This window comes from Crinia signifera, chromosome 3, assembly GCF_055691185.1.
Source record: "Crinia signifera chromosome 3, ASM5569118v1, whole genome shotgun sequence".
In the NCBI taxonomy this organism is placed as follows: Eukaryota; Metazoa; Chordata; class Amphibia; order Anura; family Myobatrachidae; genus Crinia; species Crinia signifera.
The window spans coordinates 215,764,643-215,780,980 of record NC_139219.1 but is presented as its reverse complement, the minus strand read 5'-3'; the positions used below and the strand labels follow the sequence as shown (position 1 = coordinate 215,780,980).

The 16,338-nt window shown below is 40.0% G+C and overlaps 1 protein-coding gene and 1 long non-coding RNA gene across 2 annotated transcripts; both read right to left on the bottom strand.

Moving 5' to 3' along the window:
• Positions 1–306: 306 nt before the first annotated feature.
• LOC146062647 (uncharacterized) lies at positions 307–1,503 on the bottom strand. The gene is made up of 3 exons (XR_014471443.1): positions 1,430–1,503; positions 1,213–1,297; positions 307–1,110 (listed from the first exon to the last, which is right to left on the bottom strand). It is a non-coding gene; the product is annotated as an uncharacterized LOC146062647 (long non-coding RNA).
• Positions 1,504–3,926: 2,423 nt separating this feature from the next.
• PSMD2 (proteasome 26S subunit ubiquitin receptor, non-ATPase 2) lies at positions 3,927–15,268 on the bottom strand. The gene is made up of 21 exons (XM_083177403.1): positions 15,073–15,268; positions 14,265–14,321; positions 13,839–14,003; positions 12,746–12,867; positions 11,700–11,924; positions 11,346–11,504; positions 10,707–10,851; positions 10,564–10,624; positions 10,330–10,476; positions 10,141–10,247; positions 9,759–9,886; positions 8,841–8,928; positions 8,409–8,571; positions 8,189–8,290; positions 6,741–6,874; positions 6,502–6,585; positions 5,155–5,323; positions 4,969–5,063; positions 4,597–4,723; positions 4,389–4,507; positions 3,927–4,196 (listed from the first exon to the last, which is right to left on the bottom strand). The coding sequence occupies exons 1-21, from the start codon at positions 15,178–15,180 to the stop codon at positions 4,014–4,016; spliced, it is 2,688 nt and encodes an 895-aa protein (XP_083033529.1). The 5' UTR covers positions 15,181–15,268; the 3' UTR covers positions 3,927–4,013.
• Between the last annotated feature and the right edge of the window lie 1,070 nt (positions 15,269–16,338).

Genomic DNA, 16,338 nt, shown 5'->3' with positions numbered 1-16,338 from the left:
TGCAATGAGACAGGGAGCTTAGCCAGACGAGTGTGAGCAGCGGAAAGCAGAAGTGACGCGGCACTTCTGGCGGTACCGACTTCTTACTTCCAGTACGCGGATGCCGGCGTCTTGCCGGATTCCTTAATGCACGTGGAGGAAGCTGCATGTGTCAGTCCCCCACATCTACACAGATTAAGTAACCGGTGTTGGTAAGAACAAACTGATCATCTGTGTATACATATAGAAGAAATTTTTTATTCAGTAACTATTTACCATTATAATTTATATTATTACAAAGAATATTTTATAGACACGCTTCTTGAAAAAGGCATTGCAGTATGCCGAAACGCATTGAATGAATCAAGTGTCTTTAACCTAATGGTGTTTTGGATCATATTCCTTTCAGTATTGTGTGGCCATTACTAATACCCGGGTTCCGACTAGTACGGTACATATGCTGTCAGATTTCTGGTCCTACACTGTTTTATTACAATAAAATAATTTTATATCGGAATGAAGTGGTGAGACTGTCCATTGAAAGATACCTTTATAGGAGTCTTCACAGTCCTTACATGTAAGCATCTTCATATGTTTGCACGAGTGAGGTGACCCTATATCACTCCAGGAAACCTTGGGAGCACCGTTTCTCCATAGTCTCCCTGCACTCTTAAAGGAGGACGTATATTAAATCCTACAGTATTACACTATTGATTGTTCTCCTTTTTAACCACATATTACAAGGATCTATACTATTTTGTTGGGACATTACTTACAGCGCAAGTGAGGCTATTCCTGTTTTTTGCTATGGTCTACTGTTTGTGGTCCGGTGACCACCATTATAGTCTTCTGCAGCTTTAAGTTGTGCCACGCCAGAGGTGAAATAATTTTTGTGTATAAAAATATTATATATATATATATATATAAAAAACGAGAAAAAGATGTAGAGGGCGCTGTAGGAATTCCCACCACCTTATTGTGTGCTCAAGTTTCAAGCAGATAGGTAGAGTAATAATTCAATCACATTTATTAAAAATACAAATGTATGACATTTACAAATTCATATTCTTGTGAACCGCAAGGAAACGACCCGACGCGTTTCGTCTCCGAAGAGACTTCCTCAGGGGTACACTGTGGGTGGTACAGAATGCCATAAGAATCATATATATATCACACAGAATATTAAAACTTTTTCTTTCAGAAATTTTGAGAAATATGATATATAATACATACCGGTAGAATGCGGTATGTTGTAAAAACAATCTTTTAAAATTCTTTGTAAGAATCAAACAGAGTTCGGAAAGGACTTTGTAAAATTCTGTAAACCAGAGCATGTGTCTCATGAGTCACAAGTAGCAAAATTCTACCACAATAATAGGAGGAGCAAAAGTAGGAGGATAATGAAGAGGAGGAGAGAAAGCATAAACGAATATAAGGTAAATGGACATACCCAATGTAGACAGGCCTTCAATAAGGGCCCTTTTGGCAGAATAGGGCGCTGGAAAAAAGGGGGAGGAGTGTACCTATAGATAGATGAACCATTAAAGGTCAAAAGGTCACCTAGCACAAAATCAATGCTAACAATTCATTGGCCATACCTACTTTAGGTGGGGTCATGTGCTAATAACAAATCTAGCTCAGGGAAAAGTGAGGCTGAGTAGACAATTATAACAGGGATTCTCCCTGTTATAATTGTCTACTCAGCCTCACTTTTCCCTGAGCTAGATTTGTTATTAGCACATGACCCCACCTAAAGTAGGTATGGCCAATGAATTGTTAGCATTGATTTTGTGCTAGGTGACCTTTTGACCTTTAATGGTTCATCTATCTATAGGTACACTCCTCCCCCTTTTTTCCAGCGCCCTATTCTGCCAAAAGGCCCTTATTGAAGGCCTGTCTACATTGGATATGTCCATTTACCTTATATTCGTTTATGCTTTCTCTCCTCCTCTTCATTATCCTCCTACTTTTGCTCCTCCTATTATTGTGGTAGAATTTTGCTACTTGTGACTCATGAGACACATGCTCTGGTTTACAGAATTTTACAAAGTCCTTTCCGAACTCTGTTTGATTCTTACAAAGAATTTTAAAAGATTGTTTTTACAACATACCGCATTCTACCGGTATGTATTATATATCATATTTCTCAAAATTTCTGAAAGAAAAAGTTTTAATATTCTGTGTGATATATATATGATTCTTATGGCATTCTGTACCACCCACAGTGTACCCCTGAGGAAGTCTCTTCGGAGACGAAACGCGTCGGGTCGTTTCCTTGCGGTTCACAAGAATATGAATTTGTAAATGTCATACATTTGTATTTTTAATAAATGTGATTGAATTATTACTCTACCTATCTGCTTGAAACTTGAGCACACAATATGGTGGTGGGAATTCCTACAGCGCCCTCTACATCTTTTTCTCGTGTCTTGTCCCTCATCTCCCACTAACAGGGGGGATTTTGTAGAGGTTGGCCGCTATCTAGTATTGGAAGCGCATTCAGGGTCAAACCCCCACATATATATATATATACACACATACGTGTGTGTGTGTGTGTGTGTGTGTGTGTGTGTGTGTGTGTGTGTGTGTGTGTGTGTGTGTGTGTGTGTGTGTGTGTGTGTGTGTATATATATATATACACACATATATATATATATATATATATATATATATATATATATATATATATATATATATATATATATATATACACATATATATATATATACACATATATATATATATACACATATATATATATACACATTATATATATATATACACATATATATATATACACATATATATATATATACACATTATATATATATATATATATATATATATATATATATATATATATATATATATATATATATATATATATATATATATATATATATATATATATACACATACATACATATACACACACACACACATATATAAATGTAACTACCAATTAACCCTGAAGGATGCGAATTACCATTCACTGTGGATCACTTTTTTTTTTTAAATTACAATATATGGGGTAGGACAGTAGGTAGTCACAATGAATGCTTAAAAGCCTATAAAACAATGTGTGCACTAAGGGGTCGATACTATTATCCCCGATGTGTGTGGATGAATTACTGGGTGCAAATCATGACACCGGGCACACTTTATGGCAGACCAAATTAGCTGAAAAGTGATCGCACCTCCATAGTGGTGCAAGATAATTTCAGTGTGCCGTTTTCACGCTGAAAACGGCACCCCAATTAACCCTAACTCCCATCCTTCGCAGGGCCGAATTCACTGAAATTTGCTTGCACCCCTATGGAGGTTCAGCTAATTCGGCCCGCCATAAAGTGCGCCCGGTGTCGTAATGATTTGCACCCAGCGATTCATCCGTACACATCGGGTATAATAGGATCGACCCCTTAGTGCGCACATCTTTTTAGGCTTTTAAGCATTCATTGTGACTACCTACCCCAGGCATGTCCAAACTATGTCCCTCCAGCTGTTGTGAAACTACAAGTCCCATCATTCCTTGTCAGCTTTCTATTAAGGAATGCTAAAAACATGGCAAGGTTTGCTAGGATGTGTAGCTTCACAACAGCTGGAGGGCCACAGTTTGGACATGCCTGACCTACCTCATATATTGTAATTTATTAAAAAAGTGATCCACAGTGAAAACACACATCTCCACACACACACACACACACACACACACACACACACACACACACACTAAATTATTGGTAGCTGTTTTATTGTAAAAGTATGCAGAGCAATGTTGAAACCACACTAATCTAGCATTGTAACCAAATGGATTTTCCTCTATTATAAAGCAGTCATATCAGTGTGACGCACAACCACAGTTAGTGGGGGGGGGGGGGGGGGGGGGGGGAAGGGGGTTGGTAATAAAAAGGTAGGTTGAATATAGACATCATTAACTCAACTCGCAATATGGTTGTCAATTATTTAATAAGATTTAGTTACAAATAGAAAAAAAAAAACTACACCCAACAAACCCATATTGACTTCTGACCACACTACACATCATAATTAGGATTCTTTCGAAGAATAACAAATCCCTCAAGAATGGGCGTAACAGGCAGATATTCCTCTGTAGCCAGCTCTGCCCGCTCACCATGTGCCAGCAAGACGGGTGTAGTGTGCGTCTGGAATCCTGTGATGGTCTTGGGCTTGCCAGCTTGGCCCACAACATCCACAGCCTGCAGAAGGAGATGATATGGTAGTGGTTATAATCAATGAATATTAGTGGATTGATTTTTGTGAAGTACACAGCGTATAAGAAAACCCCATGAAGTATAGCTAATAAGAGCCATCTTACCTGGAATGCTACGTGACTATGTACTAAGCATTGAAAAGTTATGAAGGTATAATATCGAAAAGGTCTCACTTACTTGTCCCACTCTCACAGATACTGGCAGTGGCCGTAGCTCCTCGTCAAAGGTGACCAACATCCGCGGCTGCATTGCAGCTACTAAACCATACAGTACATAATGTGACTTGCCCAACACAACTAAAAAAAATTAAATAAAAAAAATTAGAGATGTATAAAAATTGTGGTGGACCACGACAGTGACAAAAAACAAAACAGACACTACTTACTATTCCTAACATCCAGGAAGGACACAAGAACAGTTAATAACCCGGCCACTGCCACTTGACTCATGAGCTGCCTATCACTATGATATGGACAAAGAGTGAGTGTGCCTTTCCCCAGATGAGTGAGACCCTGAGAATAGAGAGATTACAATGAAATCAGATTTACAGACACAACAAACTATCACAGCACACACACTCTGCAGTATTTACCTATGTGTGTCTGAACAATGCTGTTCTACTACAGATTAGTACGAACCAAGTGCAATGTTTTTTTATTTGAATGGAAGCCATTGCATACTTGTCTATATGTTTGGTATGCAACTGTGGTATTATGCGCAGTGTTAAATGATTTGAAACTACAGGAGCATTTTCTACCTGTGCCAGTCGCACCATGAACAGATTGTTTGGATCCTTTGCGTGATACTGGGCTAACTGTCTCAGCATAGCAGCAAGACGCGCATTGTTGGTGCCTATAGAAAGAAAAAAAGAAAATGTTTAACTTCTGTCCACAGGACCAACGCTGGGTCAGTAAAATACAAGGTTGTACAGGGAATAACTTACCACTGCCCACCATGCCCATGGCAAAGATGGAATTATAGGACACTTCTGGGTCAGCGTCATGAGAAAACTTGCTCAATGTGTCCAGGATATTAAGTCTTGGATTGGATACAGAGATGAGAGCCAAAGCAAGAGGAACAGCCCTGCGCAGTGTGGGCTCCCCATATCTTAGCTGCAGAATAAAAGCACAAAAAACACAGCGGTAAAGGAATGTGTAGTTAAAACACTTTTACAAAATGCACATTACATCACACATATCGGGGGAAGATTCAATTGCTTAATGGGCACCCACAATTACTTTCCCCATGCCACAACAGGGTGGTATGCAACTGTTTGGGTGCTTAATGTTTTTTGTTCCGAGGAACGCAACTGAATTTCTGCAGACGGGCACGCATTAAAAACAATTGAATTGCCCTCAAACCTCCTACCACCCCATATAAGCATAAGGCTGCTGTCAGGGCTTTAATGCAGTGGTTCCCAACCCTGGTCCTCAAGTACCCCCAACAGTGCATGTTTTGCAGGTCTCCACACAGAATCACAAGTGCTGTAATTAGCTCCACCTGTGGATCTTTTCAAATGTATTTGAATAATGAGTGCACCTGCCGGGTGACCTGGAAAACGTGCACTGTTGGGGGTACTTGAGGACCAGGGTTGGGAACCACTGCTTTAATGCACAAAAACCAAGGTGAAATGGACTTAATAGCTTGCCATGTATAATAAAAGGCTTAAGATAAGATAGACTTCTACATAATGAAGAAAAAATGTTAAATAATGGTTTATAGTAAAATTTAAATACTTTATATTTTTCCAAAATGTCTTGTTGTGTTGCCCTCATAAACACAAAATAACTGACAACACACTGTATTGGTAGCCCTGACATCTTTGCTGCTATTGCAAAGAGAATCATTGCTCATTAGACTAGTGGCAGCCAACTCCAGTCCTCGAGAGCTACCAACAGTTCACATTTCCCAGACAACCTAGCTGCAGCACAGGTGCACTCATTACTCACTGACACATTTTAAAAGATCCACAGGTGAAGCTAATTACTTCACTTGTGATTCTCTGAGGAGATCTGGATAACATTAACTGTTGGTAGCCCTCGAGGACTGGAGATGGCTACCCCAGCATTAGACTAATACACAGATATTTTAAAATTGATGACCCGACAGCAACAATGTAATGAGAAAAATCATAAACTCAGAGTTGAGAATTAGAATACAGGTATAAATGTAATTCAGCCTGAATAATGATGCATTCACTCAAACACATAAGACACTGGAGGAGAACATATTATACCAACAAAACCAGTCTGAGAACAGGAAGGGAACAAAGATTCCAAACAGATATTACCAGATGCCCAAAGGTACGAAGTGCCATTTCTGATCCAATTTCTTCACCCATTGCAATGAGAGCAATTCCAAGGACTGCCACACCCTGGAAGAAAAGGACGGTCAGTGGCAAGAAAAGGCATGGCTGATATTCAAGTTGAGTATGAATTAACCACACCCAAATGGCTTCTTTAATGATAATATGTGTTCATGCCAAGTTGCATATACAGTAGTTGTGAATAAGGACCAGCACGTCATCACCTGGTGGGATCCCATGTCAGCAGCACTCTCTTTCTTCTCTTTCTTGTCCTTCTTTTCCTCTTCCTTCTCCTTAGAATCAAAATGTTCACTACAGATATGAAGAAGCTGCTGCACTTTCAAGACATTTCCAGATCCTAGTTAAGAGCAAAAAAAAAAGTAACGTCAGCACCTTAAAATCGGTGCATGCTGGCTGTGCCAAAGCTATGGTAGCCCATTCTTAATTCCCATTTGCAAAGGATTTCTCAATCACCCTGAAACCAGGTTGTGGAATTGTGACTATTTTAAAGATATAAATTCCATTATCTGATCAGCAAATCTGGAATTTTTAACTGAAATTTCCCTGACTGATCGCCTAGAATTGATCAGTTTGGGAAACATGCATGTTCGTCAGACATGCAGTTTTTGTTGGGGAATTGAGGGGTAAACGTGTGAAGCTTTAAGAAATAGTATCTAGCCCCATAAAGGATGTTATGTGCAAGGTGCTAATGCAACAGCCAATCAGCTCCTTTGTCAATTTACATATTGGAGCTGATTGGCTGAAGCATTATCACCTTCCACATAACGTTCTTTATGGGGATAGATACTACTACTCCAAGCTTCATACATTTACCCCTGAGAACCTTTAGGGGACCAGAAGGATAAAAATAACACCTCACCAATGTGCGGACCTTAGACATTTTTAGGAGATGGTCAGATTCCAAGTTAATATTGATAACTGTACTACCCACAAAATAGATTGTATTTCCAGAAGACTTCAATTTAGTTTTAGTATATTTCTTCTCACAAGAAAATCTATCCATGATGGTAATAAATTCAAGTTTCTTTGTGGAAGTTGCTATAAAAGGGAAATAGGTGTATTTTTTTCCCCTTTAAACCACCACCAAATACTTTTTGGTTCTTGATTCAGCAATTATTCACCATTCCAAAAAAGCAACCATGACCATTCTACACAGGTTTTCATTAATAATAAAATCTTCATTAAAAATGGGATTTTACACAGATTCTATGGGTTACACAAGTAAATAGCTCCAGGTATGGAATCCAGGACTTAAGCCCTCACTTAATTGTGTATGCCCTAGCTGTCTAATACAGTGCTATCTAACGTACTGTCAGCTCCACTGGGAATATACCATAACCCAGACTTCTTGGAATAAGATGCAACATTCTGTATGGTAGGACAATCGCCTCTATCCCTAGGATATAGCATTAATCCTCCTGGATGTTATTATCTACATAACCTGCTTAGTCACAGAATTTATGATTTCCAAAAATGAAAGGCCACTATTGTTCCATCTAGCCAGGGATAAGGGGGTGTTCACATTCATCTCTTACTACTGTATTTTGTATTACTGTTGCAGTAAGGTGTCAACGCTTTGGTCTTACATAGGCTTTACCAAGCAGTGAAATATTTGTATCAACATCACAGCCACAACTTCTTGTAAACTTACCAGCATATGCACAGATATCAACTAGAGTATTGGCAAAGCTACGGAAGGGCTCAGAAACAACCTCCAATGCTGCAAGGATGGCCTCAATAGCTTCACCTTTCCCTGTAGGAGGAAAATAATAAAACAGGAGGAGATCACCACCCACTTCCATACTATATAACTTCTTCAAGTTATGTTGCACCAACTACTCCATCATTTGCACCACTTCTCCAACACTCACCCAAATGATTCAGTCCTAAGCCAAGAGGAAGCCAACGTGCAAAGGTGTCTTTCAACTCCTGTTCAGACTTCTCCATAATTGTCTGAAGGATTGTGGATGTTACATCCCCATTACAAGATCCTACAGCAATCATCCCACAAGCAAGAGCCGTTACACCGACCACCTGAAAGAGATCATAATCTAAAAATACTCCAAATCGTGTTTTTTTTTAATTTATTTAAAAAAGGGAGAGTTCATAGATTTTACCTCAAGATCTAAGCAGGAGAACAGTTAATCATTTTAAACACATTCTCAAAATTGTTTTATTGTAGTCAAACCTGAATAAGATGAAAATAGGCGCAACTTACTAAAAGTGGTCAGAACTTACCAAGTGGTCAGCTGACTCGTATTAAAAAACAAAACAAAAAAAACCCTCATCTTTAAAACTCTCACCTCCATGCTGGACTTTGAATCCCCCATTACTGGAAGCAGTAGTGTCAGAACATCTTCACGGTTTGAACCAGCATACGCAAGACCCAACCTGCAAATGAGAGGATTTTAATGCTAACATATCATTTCTTCAGCAATCTGTCCAAGGTCCTTTAACATGCACTTTTAAGAGCTCAACACACTAGATCAGGCATAGGCAAACCCTCCAGCTGTTGTGAAACTACACATCCCAGCATTCCTTAAAAGCAAGACTGTGGCAAGGCATGATGGGACTTGTAGTTTCACAACAGCAGGATGGCCATAGTTTGTTTGGACATGCCTGCAATAGATAAATTAAGATCCTTTAAACTTAAGTGGATACATCTAGGATGCATATTTACTTTTTTAAAGAAAGCAATGTTCATCATGATAAACATGTCTTGTACTAATGGTTTACACACACACACACACACACTTGTACAATTTAGACTATCTGCATACAATATATACCATTTAGACTATCTGCATACAATATATACCATTTAGACTATCTGCATACAATTCAGACTATATAGTGCAGATCTGCACTATATAGTCAATGCAGCCAAGACTTTCTGGCTGCGCATCGGGATCGCAAGGGTTAAAACCTGTGCGATCTGCATGAGATCCAGATGAGATTTTGACTATATAGTCAAAATCTCATGCACATTGTACAAGTGTGCACACACCATTAAGCACTAAATACAGTACATGTGACCATATTGGTATGTCTTTTATTCATGTATATATAATGCATTCACCAGTGCTCGACCAGCAGTCTAGGCCCATCTACTCAGCAAATGCAGTTTAGCCATAGGTAAAAATCGTAATTGCTCTGTTAAATATCTTTCAGTCTTCTTTAAAAAGTAATAGTGATTTAAATATGGTCCTCACAATACTCACCCAAAGATGGCACCAAGACGCATTGTATTGCTGTTATGCAGGACATAGTCCGATAGAAGAGCCAAAGCTGGGTCACACTCATTTCTCACTCCAGAATTCACAATCCCACAGGCCAGAAGAGCTCCAGACTATACAAGAAGAAAACATTATGTATCAAATGAAGCTCCACCCATACCCCATTGTCCCAGTGGCCACAATTGGAATGAAAGAAAAACCCACATATCTGTAAATAAATCAGTAAGAATTGTGAACAAGCCTACAAAGTACTGACAGGTAAGGAAAAACCCCAAAACTTTATTATGAAAGAAAGAAAATAAATTTGATGGTAATGTGGAATTACTGAGTGCCACAATAAGGAGAACCTGGTTGTGTGTAAACTCACCTTGATATAGTCTTCAGAGGAATATAAGTATTTGTCTATCTGAGTCAGACCTCCATCCACATCCCACAGAAGGATCATACCCAATGAAGCAGCAGCACTTAGCATTCCTAATAAAAATGATTGATTAATATACATACACCATATACTTGAAAATTAGGAGGACAATACCTACTATTATGCCAAACTTACCATGATCCTTGTTCTTATACAGCCATTTGTTGCCATCATCTGTAAGTAGCTTGTCTTGACCAAAAGCTGCATTAACAAATCCATTCACGAAGGATGAAGCCAAATTCATTCTAGCTGAATCCACTTGAGACCCACTGCCTCCAAATCCTGTTGAGGAAATTACACGTTATAAGAGACCTCCTACCAACATATTCTCACTCCCTCCAATTTGAGCAACCACCCCCTTTGACTCACGGTTATTCTCTAGATGAGTCTTGTAAATATCATCTGGCACTTTGGGTTCCATGATATCCAGCTAAAGAGAATAAATAGGATACGATGAGGCACGTTACAGCTTAAAAGTGACCACTGAGGAGAAATTTGTTTGGGTCACTCACTTCACGAGCCAGAGCTAAGAAGTTGCTGTTAAGTTGGACATTGGACATAATTTCCGTTAAGTCTTCATACTCTTCCACATCCTCATTCAGACTGAGGTAGACTCCATGGCGGCCTAGCATAAATGCCATTTGTTTCTGTATTACCCTACAAAAAGCAATTTAATAAGGTTAGCAAAAGTTTTAGAAATTATACGGATTCACAAGGACTTAAAAAATAACAACATTTTAGTATTAGTAAAATAGAGACAGGATAACAGATGCTAAGTTGATTTTGCGGGGCGACGCACCCATTTTTTGCCTTTATTCCAGCACCCTGCCCCTTTTTGAAAAGGGACAGTGAGCGGCAGGGGGGGTGGGATGCAGCCGTCAGAGCTGTGCCGACAGCCGCTCTCATTAGAGGAGGTAATTGCTGAGCGGCATGTCAGAGTGTGGAGTGGTGTCGTATTGGTTTGTTAGTGGTAAACTATAATATTGATCAGACTTACTAATGCTCAAATTATCAATAAATATATCAGATACATTTATGATGATCAATTAGCTACTAGACCATTCTCAGAGCACTAGTATAAGTAGAATGTCCCATAAATGTTAGACTACATACATGGGACCATAAGCATAAACCAGGACACTGCAACTTACACATCCTTGCAGGAAGTGAAGATGTCCTCCACAAGCTCCATGTCGTTGAGGATCAGAGCAAGGCGCAAAGCCTCAGGATAACGGTTGAATTTCCGGAAGATGGCAAGTGCACATCGCAGAAGGGCGGAGTTTTCAGGCTCAGGAACATAACTCACACAACTGCATGGAAGCATAAGCATATTAACCACATTACAAGCAGATATTGATGTACCCCAGGTATATAGTGCACAAGATAAAGACAATACACAAACAGATAACGATTAAAGAAAACCAAGATTTAGACAGCAAAAATAAAATTTCAGGGAGACAAAACAAACACGGTCTCAGCTGAATATGACTGTACAAGACACTCACCTTGTCAGATAGAGGCAAACTTTAGCATAGGCATTATCATCAATGTACTTTTCCAGCATGTCCATCTGCTCTATCTCCATCAGCAAGTCACAGGCCTCATGCTCAGCATTGTGTGCCATATTATAGGGAACAATCTCCTTCACCAATGTCAGTAGAGTGTCCCGTTGAGCTTTATCAGACTCTTCCACCTCTTGCCATTCTTTGGCCACCTCCCCTGCCAAGTGCCTATCACACAAATACATAGGCTGATGAAAATGCTCCAGTGCAGACTTATACAATGCCAATGGAGGGTTAGAAAACAGTAGAGAGGATTAGTCAGAAAAAGGGCTAATTTGATACTTTATCCAAAAGCCCATAATACAAAACAAAGGATAAATAATGCTATTTTTTTTTCCACATTCAGAGAAAGCTTCAAAAATTGTGCATGAGCTCGATATCCAAAACTTAGGAATGACCAGCTGTACAGCTTAGAGAAGAGGAAGGATGAACTGACATGCCTAAAGGTTTCTTTTAAAAAGTGATAGAATTCAGGAATGCAGTAATTACACAAAGAGCGTGCACTCGTTAGCTATATCGAGTGTACACACTAAATGACATTGTGAAAGATATCTTGCAGCATCTCTTTTCTGAGCAACATATTTCACAATATCCTCTAGTGCAGACCTGGACAACCTGTGGCTCTCCAACTGTTGTGAAACTACAAGTGCCAGCATGTCTTGTCACAGTTTTGCTACTACAGAATGCTAAAACTGTGGCAAGGCATGCTGGGACTTGTAGTTTCACAACAGCTGGACAGCCACAGTTTGGCCAAGCCTGCTCTAGTGTATACGGGGCTTTACAAAGGGAATGCATTATGAAATTAAAATGAGGATGATTGAAAAGTAAAATGATTAGTTTCCTTACAGGAATGTTAACCGATGGCATGGTCTACCAGCTGTTGTATTAGGGACTCGCAGAAAAAGAATGTATGAAAAACCCTTATCTATTTTGGAAGACTCCTCATCCATTCAAGAATAATAAAAAACAGGAATTGTACACTGCCTTACCTTACATACTCATGACCCCATGATGCCAGCTCTTCCTGTGAGCCTAGCAGTCTGTATTTCAGGCACTCCCTCTCCCCACTCATAGTCATAGCAAGAACAGAAATGATATCAGCAGCAAAACGCTGAGTAAAGAGAACAAGATATAAATTATCAAATAAGACTGGTGCATCCCTAATTTCTCTACATAGAAACCAAGTTTTCTTTTTACCAAGATACAAGTTCAATTCAATATGGGATGTTGCCAATAGCAACCAAACAGAATCTACTTCTTACCTTCTAGAAGATAGATACAATGTAATTGGCTGCCCATAGCATCATCCCATCTTCAATAGAACTCACAATAGTAAATAAACCCCCAAGAAACTACATTATGACTTGTTGCAATGTAACATTGTATTGGTCAACAATATAAATATATATAAAATATATATATATATATCCAGAAGTGCCTGATTTTCCAAGGAATAAAATCGAAAAGCTGTCAAAGTGAGACAGAAGAAGCCTATGCCAAATACCGTAGTTTGACTAATCTTATTTCACAGGCATGCATGCTACTGTACCCTTCTGAAAAGCATTCAGATATCAAGCCCAGAAAATTCCAAAAGGACCCAAGTGTGTCCCATGAATAACACCACAGCACAAGATGACACCTGGTAGGATGAATACTTGGACTGCACCTGTGTTTGGTCATCAGCTTAAGACTTGATAAACCAAAATGAAGCATATCATATAATGATTTGTTTGTCTTACCTAGAAAGAGACACTACACTTTCTTATTTTATAAATGACCCAAGTTGGTGCTATTAATATGTAGTGTAGGACCACCAGCATAGAGGTGGCCTTAATGTGGCTGATGACTTACCATATGCATGCAAACATGTATACGGTCATTCTTTGCATTTATTATTACATAGGATTCAAGTCTCTTTTGCTGGCCTATTGCAATGCGCTCGAAGAATGGTTTCGCTTTTTTCCCCCAAGATGAATTTGGTAAGTGTCCACACTACCTCCATATCACATGTATTCCAATCCCCTATAAATAGTATCTACAAAAATGATTTACTTCTTAAAAAAGTATAGCTGTAACACTCACTTTATTTTCGCCAGCTTCCATAGTCTCATATATCTCCTTAAGTTTGCCAAAGTGTGGTCGCAAAAACTTGAGCGGTTTGGGAACAGAAGTCATGGAGGTAGTAGAGGAGCGAATCTGTCTTCGCAACTCTTCCAGAGCTGGTCTGTAAAGTGAGCTGTCTTTCTCCTGAAACAAATTAACCCCCAAACACAAATAATTAAAATAATAATGTAGCAGGGAAGTCTAAAGCATCATTAACTTTCCGTTTTAACAAGATGAATGGTCAACATACAGCCTGCACAACACACCTTCCAAAAAGCGACAACAGAAGTATAAAGTGTGCAACAAAAGGGACTTACTACAAGAAAACACAAATTAAGTATAGACTGACATTTGAATGGTATTACAGGAAGTGTTTATGCTTAAAATTTCTAACAGGATACTGACCCCCAATCGCTCCACAAGCATTTCAAGCTCATCTTGCAGTTGTTTGTCTTCTTCGGACTGTCAAAAATAAAAGCAGTACATGAGGTATCACATATATATGTATGTCAGGAATGATTCCTCAGATTCTCTGCTACCGTATGGTTAGAGCTCCATCAATAAATATTTATCATTAAATCTGCCCTCCCTTTGAGTCTGCATAAGTGCAGTTTTATGCCACACTTGCTGAGAGAACTACCCCCCTAGTACCTAAACAAGCCCTTATGTGAAACAACACAGCTGGCAATGCTTACAACTTAAATCAGGCTATATAAAATATGAGTGTACTTCTTGACAGAATGTGTAATATAACGTATATAGACCAGCAGAAAAGCAGCCACACTGCAATGGTAACAGATAGCACAGTAAAATGTGCAAGTCAGGTGCAGCGCCTCCCGCCCGTGTGACCCGCACTCAAAACGGCTACGCTGTATATTGCCTCGCTTCGATTCTGGCTCCTCCGTGCCCGTGCCCCCCACTGCCCTCATTAACACCCTCTCGTCCCGGTGCACTGGCTGCAGATAGGGCACGGGTTAGGGCTTGGACCTAGCTCCTTTCTCCCGACGATCGGCTACCTGTCCCGGATCTCCTGGAGACGACACACCGTATAGGCCATGCTATATGTGAGCCCCTATGTATGCGAGCTGGCGGTGCGAGCATCAGCCAATAATCAGAGCCCGCTGTGTGTATATGGGCCCGGTGACTCAGCTCTCTGGAGTCTAGGCCGCTCTCAGCAGGGAGAGAGCCAGGTCATCCCCACTACGCCTCTCACCAGCTCCTGTTCCTCTTTCTTATCCTTCACCGGCTCGGACTTATCACCGCCGGTCTCCTTGCTTTTGCCGGCCTGAGGGGTCTGTTGGCTCCGGCTCTTCTCCTCCATGACTGCGGCAAATGAGTCTCTAAGTGTAGGCACACACAAGCTGGCCAATCCGCGCAGGCGCCGTGATTACGCTATCAGGCGGGCCAAACGCTGCGGATCACCTGACCAACTCACGTTGGGAGGGAGAGGGGGAGTCACGTAAGTGCGCCATCTTGCTACACCCGCTATCATCTATGTATGTATGTGCGCTGGCTAATGTGTTACTGTAGTCACTGCGCAGTGGCAGTACTAGAAGCGGCATGTGTTCAACAGTTCATCATTTGATCGTCCCTGCAATGGATGTTACTATAGTGAATGTATCTGTTCTATGATTTATGTGGTATTTATGAAAGAGGACATAATAGAAAGTTTTAGAATTATGTTTAATCAAAGATTTGAAGGCAGATAAGAACAAGTTGGTCCATCTAATACTGTGCCTCTTTTTTTTTCATCTTTATGGTAACCCAACCCTATTTTGTAAGAGTCTATACAGCAGTAATCTTCTCTATTTCAATTTGCATTGGCTCGAATGTTTTTGGCCCATAGCATTACAATTATTAGTTTGTTTATTTAAAGTTTTAATTCATAAAATGAGTACACTGATACACTATAATATGGCAGTAATATGCATGTAAATCACATTAAAAAGTTTAAAATAGTGAATAGACATCTATGTGGACATGGATCCAACTAGGTTATGGAAGTCACTGTGTCTATTCGGAATCGGTACATCTGTCTGACCACACTTAGGTCTACAGTCATTAGGTCGACCCCACTAGGTCGACTGGCAGGAAGGTCGACCTGACTTAAGGTCGACATGGGCCAAATTCGACATGACTTAAGGTCGAATTTGCATAAAGGTCGACATGAGGAAGGTCGACATGGGTTTTTCACAGTTTATTGACCCGAATGTCGACGCAGTCGACATGGACACAGTTGGCAATGAGAATCGGACCCTCGCATCGCTCGCTTCGCTCGCAATGCTTCGGCACGGTGGCTCGCTTCGCTCGCCACAGCTTTAATAACCTCCTCCACGCCCTAGTGGATGATAGGGCATGAAATACCGCCTGTCGGCACATGTTGGCTCAAAAAACAGTGAAAAACCCATGTCGACCTTATGACCAGTCAACCTTCCTTATGTCGACCTTTATGCAAATTCGACCTTAAGTCATGTCGACC